This window comes from Castanea sativa, chromosome 7 (assembly GCF_040712315.1).
Source record: "Castanea sativa cultivar Marrone di Chiusa Pesio chromosome 7, ASM4071231v1".
NCBI classification, from domain to species: Eukaryota; Viridiplantae; Streptophyta; class Magnoliopsida; order Fagales; family Fagaceae; genus Castanea; species Castanea sativa.
This window is the reverse complement of record NC_134019.1, coordinates 28,988,543-29,008,822: the sequence shown is the minus strand read 5'-3', so window position 1 is coordinate 29,008,822 and position 20,280 is coordinate 28,988,543. Positions and strand designations below refer to the sequence as shown.

At 32.1% G+C, this 20,280-nt stretch overlaps 1 protein-coding gene and 1 long non-coding RNA gene across 2 annotated transcripts; one reads left to right on the top strand and one right to left on the bottom strand.

Annotated features, from left to right (window-relative positions):
- Window positions 1-3,955: 3,955 nt before the first annotated feature.
- On the top strand, window positions 3,956-5,816 carry LOC142642273 (uncharacterized). The gene is made up of 4 exons (XR_012845625.1): window positions 3,956-4,012; window positions 4,107-4,141; window positions 4,774-4,849; window positions 5,616-5,816. It is a non-coding gene; the product is annotated as an uncharacterized LOC142642273 (long non-coding RNA).
- Window positions 5,817-9,493: 3,677 nt separating this feature from the next.
- On the bottom strand, window positions 9,494-10,353 carry LOC142642286 (uncharacterized). The gene has a single exon (XM_075816629.1). It carries the CDS (start codon window positions 10,274-10,276, stop codon window positions 9,593-9,595), a length of 684 nt encoding a protein of 227 aa, XP_075672744.1. The 5' UTR covers window positions 10,277-10,353; the 3' UTR covers window positions 9,494-9,592.
- Window positions 10,354-20,280: the final 9,927 nt, after the last annotated feature.

Sequence of the window (20,280 nt, the reverse complement as noted above, 5' to 3'; positions counted from 1 at the left end):
TTGTGTGTCGCCGCTGATATGTGGCCAAAAATATATAGTAAATATATTATATATATGCTCTCTTTATCAGTGATGACACATTGGTCATCGCTAATAGAAGGCTATTAGCGACGATATACTTTGTCATCTCTGATAGTCGCCTTTTAGTGACGATACAACATGTTGTCGCAAATATATCTACCAAAATATATTGGAGGGAAAAATTTTAACTCTCAAAAAGTTGAGGGAATTAATGGAGGGAAGCAGATTATATATTAGCGACGAATTAGGTCGTCACTATTAGGGATCTTTTAATGACGACAAAGATCCCTAATATATTAGAATATTTTAAAATAATCAAAATACTCCCAAAACAACTAAAATGACCAAAATACTCTCAAAACATCTAAAATGACCCAAATATCCCCAAACCTCTAAAATGACCAAAATACCCTCAAAATCTCCAACGATATCAGGACTATCTATTAAGTTTGACTGGATTTGATTGGGTTTAACTAACTTTAACTAAACTTTGACCGCACCTTTCTCTAAATCCAACCGTTCGATTGTGATTTAATTTACTTGAATTAACCTTTCAATACACTCTTCAAATCCAACAGTCAGATGCTAGATCTAATTATGGCGCATGATGGACATGTGTTGCATACTTCTATGGCTCTGTTATCTCAATTTGACCATCCAATTGGTCTCGAATTTTGCCAACACCAATGTTTCACCACCATACTCTTGAAATCCAATGATCAAGATTTGAATATAAATTGGAGTATGACAATCACATGCCATGTGGCCCCATGAAGATTCAGTTATCCTTGTTCTCATAATTTAACCATCCGATTGAAATTATGTTCCCCAAATTATTTCCTTTACAGTTATGTTTTATCTTGAATCACATATTGGAGTGACAAAAGTATTAGCTCAAAGCACTACCTTTAAAATTATATTTTCCATAAAATATAGTAATTTTCAAAAATTCATTTTTAAAGGGAAGATACTAGTTGGTGCTCCCTTGGATCAAACATGAGATTTCCAATTTATCTTGACATTAACCCTTACTAATTGTGGGTTCTTCAAATGGTTTTCAAACTAAAGTTATTTTTGTTTTTTCCTCTAAAATCAAAACCATCAATCTAAACATGTCTTATTCTTGATGCATGTAAGATATCATGAGACATATGCCCCCAAGGCTATGTAAGTATATTCTAAAATGATCAAAATACTCCCAAAACAACTAGAATGACCAAAATACTCTCGAAACATCTAAAATGACCCAAAAACCTCTCAAACCTCTAAAATGACCAAAATACTCTCAGTATCTCTAAAATGACTAAAAATACCCGCGAAATCTCTAAAATAACTAAAAATACCCTAAAACCTCTAAACTGACCCAAAAATAAAATAAAATAAACTCTCGAAATCTTTAAAATGACCCAAATACCCCTTGAAATATCTAAAATGACCAAAATTTACTAAAATGACCAAAACTTACTAAAATTTCTAGAATGACCAAAATACTCCTTAAACTCTTAAAATGCCAAAATTTTCATTTTAGAGGTTTCAAGGCATTTTTGTCATTTTAGAGGTTTCAGGATATTTTGATTATTTTAGAGGTTTCAAGGTTATTTTAGTAAATTTTTAGGTTTAAGGGTATTCTAGTAGTTTTGTGTGCATTTTGGTCATTCTAGTTGTTTCCAGAGAGTATTTTAGTCATTTTGGAGGTTTTAGGAGTATTTTTTGCATTCACAATACATTTTAGTCATTTTTCGTGGTTCTGAGGGTATTTTAGTCATTTTAGTAGTTTTGGAGTAGTTTAGAAGTTTCATTGTATTTTTGCTTATTTTAGAGGTTTCAGAGGTATTTTGATTATTTTTTATGTTTCAGGAGTATTTTGGTCCTTTTAGAAGTTTAGGAGTATTTTGGTCATTTTATATTTTCGCTGTTATTTTGGTCATTTTAGAAGTTTTGAGGGTATTTTGGTAGTATTTTGGTCATTTTAGTGATTTTGGGTTTTTTTTGGTTATCTAAAAACAAATTGGGGGTATTGTGGTCATTTTGAAGGTTTTAGGGGTATTTTGGACACTTGCAGTACATTTTAGTCATTTTGGTTGTTTTAAAGATATTATTATTATTTTCATTTGAGTGGTTTTGGGGTATTTTAGAGGTTTCTTGGTTTTTTAAATTTTAAGTTATTCTCATGAGTAAAATAAAATTTATTAGTTTAGACAATTTTGTCAATTTATAAATTATTATATCTCCACCAAAAACTTTATTAGTAAAATATTAAACTATATTGTGAAGAAGCACAATAGTTGTCACAATATTGTGTTTTAACAAAGGCAACCAAAGTCTCTCACAATATATATAGTTTTTTGTCACAATAACTCATGAAATGTAAATAAAGAAAATAAAAAATAAATAACTGAATTAAAGTCCCATGAGCCATGATCTCCCACTCTTTCTCAATCAGTACCCAATTACCACTTATCACTTATCATCTCTCTCCATCCCTCTCACACACCTGTTGAACCTATAGGCTTACTGCCGCCAACCATCTCTTTAACACCTGCATAACCTGTAGATCCACTGCCGTTGACCATCTCTTAGCCGCTTTCCAGGTATTGTCTCTTTCTCTCTTCTCTCATTTGTGTTTTCGATTTTTTTTTCCTTTTCTTCTTGTTCGTATTAATGTTAGTAGAGTTGGTTCGCTTTTCAATTTTTTTTTTTACAGATTTGATATTAAAGTTTGCTCCAATCGTTGGGACCCTAGGTATGACTTTTCTTTTTTTGTTTTGTTTTTGTAATTAAATTAATAAATATATAATATAATAAATCAAAGATGGAGTTGGGATTTAGCCACCGTACTACATGCCGTAATTGCTGATGGTTCCCTTTTTTTTTTTTTTTTGGGTAATTAATGCTTATGGTACCATTTCATTCCAACCTAAGCCTAGACAATCCTTCTGCTTATATATTTCATTGACTCTAAAAAAAAAATTTGCTTATATATTTGACATATGCGCCCAAAAAAAAAAAAAAAAATTTGTTTGACAGGGTCCTTTAAAATGTGTTTGTATTCATTACTGTGTGGAAATTTCAAGAAACTCTAGAATTTGATAACTATTTATAAAAAAAAAGGCACAATTTTTTAACTAAAGGTTCTGCCTTTGTACTATCTAAAACCCTTAATGTAAATGTTGGGGGAAATTTTTTAAATCCCCTCAATGTCTATGTGTGAATTAAAATGAGTGACTACTAAGTAATAGTAATATTACTGAAACAAAAAAAAAATTCTAGTAAGCACCACATAAACACATACACAAAAGAATATCAAATTTTACGTGAAATACCCTCAACTGTAGAGGGAAAAATCACGGGACAACTCCAAAAAATATCTACTGTGAAATAGAAATTACAACTCTCAAGTTTGTGCTAAGCTTGAGTCCACAATAAATTGGATATGCAACTAAATACAATCTCACCACAAAATCAGTAGCCAAATCTTCCTCTGAATACTCCAACTCTCCCTGGTTGTAGCACTCAAAAACTCCAAGAGAACTCTACCAATTTATCTTCCTTGTGTGTGTAACTTGAGCAAAGAAAAATGTCATATTTTTCTTTTTCACTCTCTCACACTCTCACTGTGTATATCTCTATTTCTTTCTTCGAACTACACCTTAAATGGCTGAATATCTCTTTGTGTTTCCTGCTTACTCTGTGGAACTCACAATACTTCAGCTCTCTCTCAGTGTGTTTCTTCTCACCCTCTGGCCGAGTGGCCTTTGTTTGCTTCAGCCAAAAACCAACGTGTCCCACATGCCTCAAGTCATGTCTCATTTAATGAAGGCTGACTTTTCTACAAGCTTGCAAGAAAAGCTCATTTAGTGCTTTGATAAGGTGTGGGCTGGACCCATGGTGCTATGAAGCATCTATAAATATATAGTTTGACTCTTGGCAGGAAAAGCATTCCAAAGTTGACATGGGCAGTACTCTTTCAATTGTTTTGTGCGCTATTAAGGTGTGTAATTGGATACATCCTCTTTTTATATTGATTCCCCTAATTAAATCACACCTACATGAGGATCTAAAATAGTGACATACTAATATTGCAGGGGATCATTAGCTCAAAATTTATACATTATAAGAGGTTAGCATTGACATCTGCAACATTTTTCAGCTATAGCTAAATCTCATTCTTGCCGTTAACCTTCATCTTGACTATCTCAATTTGGTATGATCATGTTTCTCTCAAAATTAATTTTATTAAAGAAATCATTTTCATGGTGCTAAAACTTTGTTACTAAGTGTATTAATTCTATAAAAGAAGTCATTTTTATGGTGCTACAACTTTGTTCCTAGATGTGTAACATATAATCAAAAGTCACAAATAAATTAATTAACTAGAGCATTGTATAGTAACTAGCATATAATTTTATTTTAATTTGTTTGAAATCCACTTATGCGCTGGGGTTGGGATACTCAGTAGTTATTATAAGAGCTCTTATGATGCTTGGCATTGGCTTATTTACCTTGTAATTTTTTTTTAAAAATAACGGGTATGTTTGAATTGAAAATCTTGTGGTCCAAAATTTCCAAACTTTTTCATTCATTTTCACTTCTCATTGCTTAGTCATTTGATCATTTATTATTTTAATTTTTCTTTTAAAAAATGTTATATTTTTAACTTACTGTTGGGTTCTTGGAGCAACCATAGAGTTCTCTATCCTTTATTTTGTCCCAATTTTTCATTTGATGCTTGGATTTGTATTCAACTCAAAGCTATTGCTGGTATTCCTATTAAGCGGGCTAGTTTACAAGAAGTAGCAACCTTGTGAGGAAAGTTGGGTTATACTTGGTAAGTAGTTCAGTTCTATTACATCAATGAATTATCATTTATCTTTTTAATAATCTTGTTGGTTGTTTTAATTGTTACAACATGAAAAATTAATGTCTGTAAACTCTCTTGTTGATAATACTTGAATGATGAAAAATATAACTTACTAAATTCAATTGTTAGAGAACTTGTTTAACTCATCGACCCACTTCATCTCAAGTAAAAAAGGGTTTGTTGAAATTATGATAGGGACATGAAAATGGATAAAATAAAGTTGGATGCATAAAGAAAATGAAGAAGATAATAGTGATGAGGTATATCTGGAAAGTGAATGTATTATGGTTAATGCAACAATTCAACAAGAAAATGATGAAGACTCAACTTTGTTGCATAGAGATGATGTGACAACAATAAATTTGGGGGCCTTAATAGTTGTTGATGATATATATTTACAACTTGATGAAAGTATGTTCATCAATGATGACTTGTCTAAGGAGGAATGGGATACAAACTCCAACCATGAAGAAGAAATATATAGTGATGATGATGTTTTAAACTTAAATCAGGAAATAGATTTATCTAGCAATGATTAATCTATTGGAGATCTTTGGGATGAAGATTAAGTTAAGTTTTGAATCAAGTTAAGTTTTGTTAAATACATAAAGCTTTCATATCTTCTCAGCTATGGTATTTTTAAAAATTTTATTTGGATGTTAAAACTATTTTGTATGCATTTTTGTCATCTACTTTAGTTGACCTTTACATTGGTTTATTCTTTTTATTTCAGGTTAAAATGTAGCATGCCTTGGGCTACTGATGATGTTGAGGGGAGATATATTTCATTGCAAGTTTGGTTGTATATCTTCTTAAAGAATTTGTTATTATTTGATTAGTATTTGAGATGGTAGATTTGAATTTGAATTATGTATATGATATTGAACTTGGGTATTGTTTTTCCTTATTAGTAGTTACTGATTGAGCCAATATTGTTAAGGTTACACGAGTATTTGTGATTGAAAATTTCTGATGTGTAGGATTGTGGTTTATGGTTTATTATTATTTCTCATTAGGTACCCATGTAAATTTCAAAATGTAAATTTTAAAGAAAAAAAAATGTAAAATATTATTAGCAACGACATTGTCGTCAATAATATTTTATCATATCATTAGTGACGACAAACAATATCATCACTAATATGCAATTTTTAATGATGACATGTTTGTGGTCACTTATATATCGTTATCTATGACGACAGCAAGCATCATCGCTAGTAATGACATATTAGCGACAACAAAAATGTCGTCGTTAATAATAATTTAATAGCGACGACAAAAAAATTCGTCACTACTAATGAGCTAGTAGGGACGACATTTCATCTTGGGGTCTCGAGTTATTTATGACAACAATTGTCACTATTAGCAACGACTTTGTCGTTGTTAATAGTATTATATTTGCGATGACATTAATATCGTCACTAAAAACTTTTTTATTACTACTTTTGTTTAACGAAAATTAGCGACGACATTTTTTGTCGCCAATATAATTAGTGACGATATTTAAAACATTAATGACGGCACTAAAGTATTTGAATACTTAAAGTATTTGAACCTTAGATGTCTTTAGTGGAAACATCAGGAATTGCCAATTGAGCTAAAGGTTTTTGGTAGATAATTCAGTAGCTACAACAATGAGAGGAGATTTGAAATTATTTTCTTCCAATAAGAAACTATCTATATGTAGTTTTAGTCACAAACTTTTTTAATGAATCATTTAACTTATTTAAATAATACACATGGTTAGTTTTATAAAATTTCACATAACAGGCTGAGGGAGATATAGCTATAAACCAATTTGGAGCTCAATCTTGTCCATAAAAAGGAAAGAGTATTTGAATAGTAATTTTGTAAGTACATCTAAAAATTCACTACCATTTTTCCTTACACCAAGATCTAAGCACTAACGTTTGTTTTGTCTCTTTTTTTTTTTCTTCTTTTTTTCTTTTTTGTAAAATTTGAACTTTTTAGGGTTCAATATAATAAAAAATATAAGTTAACAAAAATAATTTTGTCATCAACCAAAAAAAAAATCTAATTAGTTAAAAATTGGCTGGAGTAGAGGAGAGTAGGGTAGAGTTGGACAAAAATCACAACAATTTTTAGCGAACTCTACCTTACTCTTCTTCCCTCTTCTTTCATCCAAAGGTTATTAGTGTTGGAGTGAATAAATGATTTTCTTTGCTTAGAGTACCGGATCAAAGTCAAGGCATGTATGAACATTTGAAAGTGCTCTCTTGACTTATATTTGCGGAAAAAATAGAAGGAGGTAGGGCCTGTGTTTGTGGTTGTAATTGTTGAATCAATTAGTGAAACTACGAAGATTTGATTAAATATCGATACCCTTGTTAGTGGCATTGTTGAAAACTAGGCACAATTGAAGAAAAACATAGATTGGGCATTGTTTCCCGACAGCAGAGAAAAATGTCAATCACAAATAGTCAAAGACTTAAAGATAGATTCAACAAGTATAGTCATTAGCTAGGCTGCCCATGCGAAACTTATTGATTTCTTGAAGTGACAAGAAGTCTCTTTGATTATGAACAATTAATTTTCAGAGGGAAGATACCGTCTTTGATTAAGTCAAGCAGCTATATCTTACTGAGCAATGATTAATGAAACTGACTTTTAACTAAGTCATGGTTACATACATGCTAGCTGCACGTTCAACGTTTGCCAACAATATATATATATATATATATATATATATATATATATATATATTTTAAGAGAATTTCAACCCATAACATCAAAGACTTTACTAACTGAATTAACTAGAACTCACTTTGCGAACAATATCTGATAATTATATTTAAAAGATAAGGTTCCATAGAAACTATTATATATCGTGGCTGTTTGAAGCATTTGAGGGCCTTAAGCGAAAACTAAATTATAGAATTTTATATTTTTAAATATAAATTAAAAAAAATGTTATTTAAACTCCATTTTTCTTATGTTATATGTTAAATTACTAATTAATAGGATTTAAAAAAAAAAGAAACTCTATATACACAAAAAAAAAAAAAAATTACAAAACTTTTCACACCTTTTGATAGGGGACATATTGATAATCGCAAGTAAAAATGCGATGTAAGTGGTAAACTTAGATGAAAACTAGTAAGAGTTTTTTAACTGAAAAATGTTATGAAATTTTTTATGTATTACTTTTTTTTTTTTTTAGAAGTGTTACATTCACAACATTTTTAAAACAAATAATTGGTATTAAGTTGTTACTGGTTTTAATTTGAACCCAGCACTGAAATTATTTTTTGTCCACCAATAACAGCTAATAACAATTTATCACTAAGGATTTATTGTGAGAGATATAGTGGACATAGTCTCTCTCTCTCTCTCTCTCTCATTTGATAAAAAATATAATTTTATTTATTGCACTGGCATTAAATATTGTACACCATTTTTAAAACCGAAATCATGAATTGAAGACAAGATTTTAGTTTTAAAAAATCTACAATTTATTTATCTATGGAAGGCAAAACAAGAATCCCAGCACATATATCGCACATGTTATTACAGTACTCTCAAATATCAATCGGTTAGTGGTCTAGAATTTTTTAAAAAATCATAGGAAATTTACATCTGTGAGTAATTAAAATTAGTTAAATTAACGGATTTTTTTTAGGATATTTTTTATCAAACAATTTTAGAAAATTTTTAATACCAATTTTATGAAAAATATAAAAAATTTGCCAAAATAATTAGTTTTTTTTTCCTTTCTTATAAAAAGTTTCTAAAAGTATTTTCTAAGCGAATGCCCTTATGACATCCATTAACAAAATCCAAGTAGGAATATTTTGATTTATTAAAAAATAAGGGTTTGGTTAACGGTTTGTTAATGGAAAATTTTAAGAAAGTTTTAATGCTATTTTATGAGAAATATAAAAAGTTGAAAACAAAAAATCATTTACATTTTCTTTTCCCATAAATAATTTCTAAAAATATTTCTTAAACTAATACTTTTATGGCTACCATTAACTTTTTCAAAATAAAAATACTTTGAACCAGAATGGTTAAAATTTCCCACATACATTAATTTTCTAAAAAAATAAAATTATACTATAAATGTGATGGTCCAGTCCCCGTAGCCTAAGACCTTGAGTTTTAAGTAGATGACCTGGTCTTGATGTTTTAGCCATGAAGTATCTGGACTTCTGGATCTAGCCATTCACAAAGGACGGGTGGATTCCACTTTCATAATTAACTTTTTATACGCTATGCTATATGAATAAAATTTGAATGCTTTATTAAACTTCGAAACTAGTTGTAAAAAGAATAGCTACTGTCCAGATTGATTACACTTTCAAGTTGCATGGGGTTTTTTATTTTTATTTTTAAAGTTGAATGAAGAAGGTTTTTGATGAAAGAGATGGAAATATTTCTCTCACAGTTACGCAAAAGAACCGACCCAGCTAGCATATGTACTTGGTACGTTATATTGTCTGAAGAAGGCGCATATGCATCATGCATAGTTCAAATTTCAAACTGATAAAGAGTCCAAAAAAAAATTTCAAACTGAGAAAGCTAAAAACAGCCAACAAATAAGAAATATATATATATATATATATATATAATCTGTAGTACATGAAGGCAATATAAGTAATAATCCAAGCACATTTATTTATCTCATGAAGTACGTAATTGAACGGTACAACATTTTATTCATACATATAAATTTGCTCTTAATCAGCACCCTTATTTTGCATACTTGGCTTTGTAGTCTTTCCAAAGCTGATCAACATTCTTCCCTAGTAGTTCAACAAAAAAATTAGCACTATAACCATTCCTCAATTTCTTATTCAATTCAGCCACGAACCCATTTCTAAGACTATTGCAATAGTCCAAAAATAGAGCCGTAACGTCATAGCCTTGATCCCATCTATCACCTTGCCCAGGCTTCACCCAGTGGCTAGGCGCATACCCTGCCTTCAATCTCACATAATCAGCAATTCCTTCAATCAATCCTCCTGGAGTACTTTGTCCGTTACCATTCCACTGCCATATGTGTGTACTTTCATGGTATAACACACCAGTGATTTCCGTTTTCACATTGCCAGAATAGCCATTGATGTACCTTGCACTAACATGGATCTCGTTGTTGCTAGTGTAAGCAACTCCATTCATGTCATCAACAAACAAGCTCACTTTGCCCACGTTCTTTCTGTCCGCGTCACTGTTTTGCTGGAACAGTCTCCATATGAAATTTGTGGCAGAAATCAAAGTTTGCTTACTGTATTCAGACCCAATTTTATTTTTGAATCGAACTCCACCAGGAGTGTTCCCAGCATTGTTGGTGACAACATATTCAACTGCATGGATTCCATGCATGGCTACAACTACGGTTACTAGGAAAGAGAGGAAAAGCATGTGGGGAGCCATAGTTGTCTTGTAATTTTTTTCTTCAATAGTTGGTTCTGCACAAGAAATGAGGTTGGCTCTACGATTTATATAGGGAAACTATGACTGGTGCTAGGGCATTTAGTCATGATAAAGGATAGTACACGGCGTGGTTTAAATAATTTATGGATGACAACTTGACTTTGATCAATTTATCCGACAAAAATTGTTGACTTTCATTTAGACAAGGCCTATCTGCCGACCTGAAATCCGAAAATTGCGGTTGTTTAAGCGTGCGTTGGCGTAGCTGATTTTCTGCGTGGGTTTGCGTTTGTATTTCACATGGTTGGTCTCATGGCACTATTTATGAACATGCTAAATGATAACAAATGTGTGGCATTGTTCTGTAATAAAAAATATTTTGTTATTATATTTTCAATAATAAATTTTCAGTTTTTAACAAATAAATGATATTCAAACACACCTTAAACCGTATAATATTTGTCTCTATTCTAAATATGGCCCTTAACTTTATCATTTAAAAAGAACCCAACTGAAGTTAATGGTAATTATACTGTACCTCTCATTTTTTTGGGGTAGCATACCCATTATAGTAGGCAATCTATTATACTAGGTTATCAAATTTTCATATTTAATAGTTTTATCTTTATATTGTACAGTTTCAATATCACATGTGACAGTTTTTTTGTCACATTTGGTGGTTCGCTTATTTTTTTCTTACATTTAATGGTTCTATCCTCACATTGTGCAATTCCAACATTACATTTGACAGTACTTTTATTAGATTTGGTGGATCCTTTTTTTTTCTCACATTTGATGGTTCTATTTTCACATTGTGCAGTTCCAATTTCATATATGACAATTCTTTTGTCATATTTGGTAGTTTCCTTATTTTTTTTTCTCACATTTGATGATTCCAACCACACATTATGCACTTCTAACATCATATATGACAGTTCTTTTGTCACATTTAGGGGTTTCTTTATTTTTTCTCACATTTGATGGTTCCATTCTCATATTGTGCAGGTTTAACATCACATTTGACAGTAGTTTTATCACATTTGGTGGTTCCCTTATTTCTTTCTCATATTTGACGCTTTCATCCTCACATTGTGCAGTTTCAATATTACATTTTTTATTTTACAGTTTTTTTGTCACATTTGAGGGTTTTTTTTTTTCTCTCACATTTGACGGTTTCATCCTCATATTGTATGGTTCTAACATCATATGTGACAATTTTTTTGGCACATTTTGTAGTTCTTTTTTTTTTTTTTTTTTTTTTTCTCACATTTGAATTCCATGCATGGCTACAACTACGGTTACTTGGAAAGAGAGGAAAAGCATGAGGTGAGCCATAGTTGTCTTGTAATTTTCTTTAACAGTTGGTTTTGCACAAGAAATAAGGTTGCCTCTACGATTTATATAGGGAAACTAAGACTGGTCCTAGGGCATTTAGTCATAATAGAGGATAGTACCCGGCGTGGTTTTTATAATTTATGGATGACAACATTGACTTTGACCAATTTTTCCGACAAAAAATATTGACTTTGATTTAGACCAGGCCTATCTGCCGACCTGAAATCCAAAAATTAATTCGGCTGTCTAAACCGTATACTACTTTTTGATAAGCAACATAGTTGTCTTGTAATTTTCTTTAACAGTTGGTTTTGCACAAGAAATAAGGTTGCCTCTACGATTTATATAGGAAAACTAAGACTGGTCTTAGGACATTTAGAGTCCGTTTAGATAGAACTTATTGCTGAAAATTGAAAACTGAAAACACTGTAACAAAATAATTTTTAAATGGATAAAAAACACTGTTCATGCCAAAGTTACTGTTCATTGGCCTAAAATCACTGTTCATGGCCAATGAACAGTAACCAATACATGTAAAAAAAAAAAAAAAAAAAAAAACTGGATGTGGACGCAGAAAAGTGCTATCCAAACGCCCTCTTAGTCATAATAGAGGATAGTACCCGTCTTGGTTTTTATAATTTATGGATGACAACATTGACTTTGACCAATTTTTCTGACAAAAAACATTGACTTTGATTTAGACCAGGCTTATCTGTCGACCTGAAATCCAAAAATTAATCCGGTTGTCTAAACCGCACAATACTTTTTGATAAGCAACCGCGAAATACTTGTCCTATGCATTCGGATATCGCTTATTTTGTTGAAAATTGAAAATTAAAAATAATAAAAAATAATTTTTCGGTTACTATTTATAAATGTAATTACTGTGCATTTGTCTTGATGCACTGTTCATGTCCCATGAACAATGCACCAAGCACTGAAGAAAAAAAAATAAAAAAACCAAAAATGCATCTATGTAAAAACGCAGACGCAAACCAAATGAAGCTTAAATATGGTCCTTAACCTTATCATTTAAAAAGAACCCAACTGAAGTTAAAAAAGTTAGCCTCTGTTTGGCAAGTGCTATTTGCGCGTCTACTAGCGGAAGCATTTTTTTTTATGTGAGTCTCATACACTGTTCACAGGAACCCACAAGTAAATTCATTGAGCAACTTTATCTTTAAAATTAGGTTTCACAGCACTATTCACACATTTAAAAATTATTTTACTACTGTATTTTTAATTTCAACAATAAGTAGTATTCAAACATTGCTTTAGAGCAAACATAATTTCACAGGTTGTGTGTATGGTTATATCTAACTAGTTTTGTGCAATAATAATTTGCCAAAAAGATATAAGTGTGTGTGTGGGGTCTATTCATTAAGTTGTAAAAGTCTGATGTAACATACTGATTTTGGAGGGTGTAAATAGATAGGTTTACATCACAACCTTATTGACTTTAAACTCAACAATTTCAACAATTTTTTTTTAAAGGAAATACTGAATATGTTATGTAATCTTTAGTGACTAACGTGACAATAAATACAATTAATAGATTATAAAAAGAAGATAAATGAATAATATTTGATTTGATTTGAATTTTTTTTTTTTTTTTTTTTTTTTTTTTGTTGTTGTTGTGATTGGTGACATACAAATCAGCTTGTGATGGTTATGTAATAAAATTTTTAATTTTCCTAACATTACTCTTTGAACTATGCCTAAACGCTAAACTATGCATAGTTCCAAAAATTTATATCTTTCCTAACATTGCATTCAAATTAAAGAAAAATGTTAAAAATATTACAAATTGATTGAATGATAGAGATATTAAAAATTTTAGTAAAAAATATTTAGAAACAGAAGATGATCTATCACTAATTTTTTTTAACCTTCGTTTATTTGATGGTTGAATGAAACCCGCCACTCACATTCATTATTGATAAAAGTTTGCTTACAACTAATGTAATAATAGATATAGTTAGTTGATTTTAAAAACGTAACAAATGAATATTAAATATTTTTATGATTGATAATCAAATTTGTAGTGTTATTGCCTTTACTCAATATTAAATGAAAAGGATGTCCAGTCGTTTTATTTAGAAAAGTTGGTTTTGAGATGCAAATTCTTCTTTATTTCCACCATCTTAATCATGGCATATAGGCAAGGATAAATAACTAGTCGTTTTTAATTGTCATTTGGCAGGTCTAGGATAATATCTTAGCTAAAATGAAATGACAAAAAGGTGGAAAAACTGAATATGCCTGAAAGCTCGGATTTGTGTTGAAAACACAATAGCTTCAAACCACAAATTAAAAGATTATTGCTCAGTTGATTTTACTTTAACTTAAACTAAGTGCAGAATAGAGTAAATGCGAGCGAACAAATAACAAAACTACTCTAAGTCATATTCATCCAATCACAGTAGTAAAATAAAAGCTAAAAGAGTAGGGAAGAGAAATGCAAATACAAGATGACACGCCAATGTGTTATCAAAGAGGAAACCGAAGAATTCGGCAAAAAACCTCTCCACCGCCTTCTAAGCAGTAAATCGATCCGCTAGACAATAAGTTGAGATACACAAATACCAAGAGATCCTCCAAGCCTAATCTATCCAGTGCACCTAAGCCCTCCAAGCTCCTACTTCAACAAGGATTCTTGGAACTATGCCTTGTTTAGCTTTCCAGATCCCGCAATGCGCCCGATTGCATCCACCAAAACTTGGCTTCTTCCAATACTTCTCAGTAACACCAAAACCTCACTTGACACTTAGAATATGTGTGGTAAGTGTTTGGGCTATCAACCTCTCAAGGATATGGATATGGAGAGGTAGAAGTATGAGGAAAACCACAAAGGATAGTGTAGATGATTTTGGGTAGACAATCTCTAACTCTCAAGTGTATTTGCTAGAGTTTTCTCTCTGAAAAGCACTCTTTGCAATATGTGGGTAATGTGGGTATATATAGTATGGGTGAAGACATGGTGAAGCTAATAAGCCAAAATAGCAAAGCAGAATGTTTCGTGGATATCTTGTGGGAAGGCCCTACCCACAAGCTACTTGCAAAAACTAGTTGTCACCAAATTGTCACAACTCTTCACATTCCAGTTATATGCTCTTCACGTGGCTTACTTCGCAGGAAGTTTACTCGCGAGATACTCGCGAAAACCACTCCTTCTTCAATGCAAGTTTGAGTCTTCACACTCTCTCTTGCACACAACCCATACAAAGAAATCCCACATAAAACATAGGATAAACATGATTAAACAAAATTACAATTAAATTTGGCACGGAATTAAAGCCAATATAAAATAGTTGTAAATAACAACTTTACAATTTCTCACTTTGGCTATTCTGTGACAAAACCTCTAAAATAGACTCTGGACTTAGACGTGAGTTTGGGAACAGTGGCAAAACTCACTCACACCTAATCTAGAAGCTGTGAAGCACTTGCACGTATACACTTGTATACTGAAACACTCGCACACAAACAAAACTTTCATTAAGCTTATGACAATTTGAATACAAGGTACGCATTGGAATAAGTAAAGTACAATCAAGGTAATAAGCAAGATATGAGCTATGAAGCATAACTTGATCATACAGAAATAGTCATTAAAGAATGACTACAATGATCTTTTAACAAGTAAAAGATCATCCGAACACACAATGCAATTAAGAGCAATACAATAATCAATTGCATGTCCAAACACAACCAATGCAAAACGCCAAAGTATTTGCATTAAGGATACAAGATCCAACAAGGGCACAAGTGTGAAGTACTAAAGATAATGTATGCATTAATTTAAAAGTACTTTAAAATGCTACAAAAGCAAAGATACATAAAACAAAGTACTAAATATAAACTGAAGTTTTATACTAGAGTACTTTAAAGCTTTAAAAGAAAGCAATGTAAATAACTAAGAGAACAAAATATTGTGCTTTTGATCTTGATTTCCAATGCTCCCCCTTCAATCTGGCTCTTTCTCCCCCTATTATTACACTCCCCCTATCATGGACCATCTCCCCCTTTTTTTCATGGAATAGCTAGTCTTCATCTTCCTCTAACTTTCTTTGAATTTGATCCAATTGAGTTTGGAGAGATGTGAACTTCGTGTTGAAACGAATGTGTTGGGAGTGCATGATAGATGCAAGTCCAGATAGCTTAATACTGATGTCTTGGATAGACGACATGATGTTGTCTAACTTCTCATCATAGGAATGAGAGCTAGAGCTTGAACTAGCATGAGGAGCATGACTTTCTTGCTTGGTCCCCTTCCAGGTGTGACTAATGCTAGCATTAAGAGTGCGGATGTTGATTGGATTTGGCTATGAGTATGGTCTTTCATCTTCCAACAGATGAATGACTTTGAGCCTCAAAATTTTTAAGATAAAGCAACTGAAGGGAAGGCAGTTCCTTAAGGCAGTCCTCTCAGTTGTTTTGCTCAAGATGTGGAATATATGATAGCAAATGTCAATATTTTCATCATTTACCAAGTCATGAAGAAATAAGGCCCGGCCGAGATTCATGTAACCGGTGCTTGAGAGATGATAGAGATTGTGGAACATAATTGTTGTGAGTAGCCTTAATTCGGGTGATAGTAATGCAACACTCATCGCTTTTCCATTGGCAGAGAATTCCAAGTTCTCTCTTAGAGTTTCCCGAAGTAAATCTTGCTCGGGATCTAAGTCATCATACACTGGTGGCTATGGAAACATAAGCCAGTTGATACGCAGTATGTCAGCAAGATAGGTGGGTGTCACTGTGAAGCTCTTTCCTTAAACCCAACATTTCAGCTCATCTCCCTTGGAAATGGCATTCGCATAGAATTCCTTCACCATATTCTTGTACGGTTCATCAAAGCTTGATAGAAGAAAATTTCAATCCTTGGTGGCAAACCATTTTGGAATGCTCGTATCGAGAAGATTTTCTTGCTCAGCTACCCTTACAACCAACAAAGGGGCATCATTGAAATATTTCTCATAGACTTGAAATGCAGTGTATGATCTAAACTTGTCAACATCATATAAACCTATTGATGAACGCGTCCTTCTTGGCTTCAGGGTAAAGCTATCAAGATCAATCACGGGTTCTTTCCCTTTGCTATTGCCCCCTTTCACAGTTGATTTCTTGAAGGGAGACATATGCAAAAACAGAGACAAACCACAGAGAAACAAGTGCAACAACACAAACACAAGAACACAAACTTGATTAGTGCCAAGTTAGTCCATAAAACAACTACAAAGTTCTAAAATGAACATAAACAAAGTCACAAGGTCATGTCATGAATGCTAACACATGTAATATCAATTGTCTAGCATGTGTGATATGCAAAACATGACAAATGAACAAGAATGTGCATCAAGCGTGCATGTGGTGTGCATAAGTGATGCATGATCAAGGCATGAGGAAACACATATGGGTCAAAGTGTGTAAAACACACAACCAATGATCAAAACATGATAAACATGTATATTCATGGTAATCCCCAAAGTTTGGTACTCATCAGAGTCCAAAACAACACCAAAATGTCATTTAGGCATTTTATCAAACACTTGGTATGCACCATACTACAAAGATGTAAATAATGCATGAACATGTATGAATCTTGCCTAAATACAAGTTAAAATTCCACAAGGGGCCAAAATAACCACAAACAAAACAAATGGGACATAGCCCAATCAAGAAATCGAAAAAAATTTCACAAAATAGAAGTTTCCTAACCCTTTTTCAAAAATATCCCAACACATGCAAAATCTAAAAACCAAGGCATAATCTAATGAAATAGAGAGAAAAGATTGAATGAACATACCTTAGAGATGATTTGAAGATGATTTCTCTTGAAATTTAGTTGGGTTTTTGAGGAAAAATTGGTTTTGGGTTGAGAGGGGCTCGAGGGAGGCAAAGGGTGTGTGTTTGAAAAACTATCATGTTCACCTCTTTAAAAACTAGAACACAAGTTTTTCGCGGGATATCTTCTTGCGAAGTTACTCGCAAAAAATGCCACTGAAGCATAAATTTTTTCTCTGGAAAAGCTTAGCCACGAGATAGTCGCGAAAGTTTTTGTCTAAATTTCACATATTTTCATTTTTTGCCTATCTCATTTTCGCAGAAAGAGCTTAATCGCGAGCTTCTTGCGAAAATGCATCTAAAGGAGTTTTTGATGAAAACATAGAAAATTCATTATGAACAAAAACTCAAAATACAAAAGCATAAAAACACTTTCAAAAACATATAAAATGCTCAAAAATCTTTTTTGGGTTTGATTGACAAGCAATTGAGTATACACATCACATTTGAACATGTACAATCATACAAATGAAATAAGCATTCATTGAACAATAGACTTGTGTGTTGTATGTGTGTGTATCAAATGTGGAATAGTCCTTAGTCTAGAGTGAAGCTTCAATGGTCAATTCAATCAAGTCATACACAACTAGTGCTATTAAATTTGAGAAATGCTATATACATAATATTTTCATAACACTTTCACAACCAATTCTAAGTGACAAGTTGTTATGGATTATTATTGGTGGAGCAAAAAAGTAATTTCTATGATAATTTTAATTTAGAAATGTTGTGAAAATGTTATAAAAATGTTGTAAACATAGCAATTCTCATTAAATTTAGTTATATTTTCAAGAGTCTTGTAACACAATAACATTACTAGTTCTCTATGAGGAAAACAAAAGCTTTACCGTAAAATTAACCTAAAAATTATAGAACATCTTAATCTAAAATACTCTATTTTTTCATATATAATCTAGCAATCTTCAACAGATTTCTTTTTAGTGTTGTTCCTAATCACCTCTATATAAATAAGAAATTAAGCCAAATAAAAAACAACAATTTCAAAATCTTTAATTTAACATATATGGATAAAAAAGTTAATACAATTCTCTAAGTTTTGTACCTTAATTTTTTTTAATTAAATTTAAACTCATAATTTTATCGATTAATGTTATTCAATTTTCTTATCTTTCTCAAAGAAAACTAATTCTAATATAGTAATTGAAGAATTAAGGTACAATACTAAAAAAAAAACTATATATAAATTATTTTATTTTATTTTATTTATCAACCAGAAAAGAGCACCTTACAAGCTTGTTGACTGAGACTAGCTATAGAATATACGTTGTTAAGCACAAACTTAGGCACAAAAGGGAACCTAAAGACTAGCCCTTGTTGTTTTAAGGATAAGATATCTGCATACATAGTTTTTTCTTGTCAACTTGGGTTACAATTCATGTTGAAAAGCTGGACTAGTCTCTTACTGCTACTCAAAACCAAAATCTGGTTGAAACCATGTATTTTAGCTTGTACTGTTGCCTCCACTAGAGCTTCTAGCAATGCTCCATAGGCTGATCCTGCTGCACTGCTGGTACACCCTTTGAAAACAGTGGCCCCCTGGATATTCTGGGCCTTATAAGAGTATGCACTTCTTTGAACTCTTTTCTTCCGAACTCCAGCTATCTTAATGATGAGATTCCACTTTCCACCCAACCTTTGATCTATAAAATGCTGTTCAGCATCTCCCTTGTTAGCAGCCTTGCATTTATCAAAAACATCTTGATACTTGTAAAATAGATGTTGTGAAGTTAAAATGACATTCATAGGGTTAGGTTGTATGCCCTTGTGTACAACTTTGCTCCTATGATTCCATATAGACCAGAGAGTGGTGAAAAGAAGTTACAGATATCTTATATTGTCCTCTTCTGTTGGAACATATGTGGTTCAATTGTTAAAAACATATGTCATTATTTTATATAATTGGCTAATCCTTTGATAAAACTTACTTTACTTGTAATTGGTTAGATTTAGGATGTTTATGATACTTCAAGAAACAATATTTTAACATCAAGTGTTGAAACCATGCAAGTCTATCCAAGAAATAAGCTGAGAAGTGCTCTTCATTAAAGCTCGACAGCTGCATCTATTGAGTTTTAAGAAGCTGTTCTAGCCCCGTGGCTCGACAGCACCTCAACACCTCTAGCTATCGAGATTAAGGAAAAATAGTTTTTCAGTACTATTTTGATTATGATCCGTGGACATGTCTTTGGGCCTTCTTTTCCCATAACCCTAGACATATAAAAAGATTATTTTTAGGGCCGTCAAAGTATGTTCAAGTAATTTGTGACCGAAGACAAAGTTTGCCCTAGTTCATCTCTTTATGAAGAAGCTGTTGTGTCTTTGCACCATAGGGTTTTGTAACCAAGCATCTTCTCGTTTTTCGTTGTGCGGATGAACTGAAGAACTTTGCAGCCAACATCTTTCTCAAGTTGGTGATTGAAGTAGAGTACTGGGATCCGCGCAATTGGTTAGTCACGTACTAGGAGCTATGCATTGAAAATGAGAGATTGTTACTACAGAACAAGTCCAATTGGGTATTAGGGTAAGGGTTCAACTGTAGGTTGGTATAAAGTATTGAGATTCCTTTACTTGTAACCGTTTTTTGTGATAATAGTGGATTCTCAGGAGTGGTGACCTCAAAATCACCCGGTGGGGTTTTCTTGGGATTTTGAGTTTTGAAAATTTTTGGGGATTTTTTCAAAATTGTTTAGTTTTTGTGAAAATTTGGGCTGGGTTTTTGCCTAAATGAGTTTCAAATTTCATACATTGCATCTCATAAGCATTATAATTATATCATCATGCATTTAGATGCGTGCAATTTG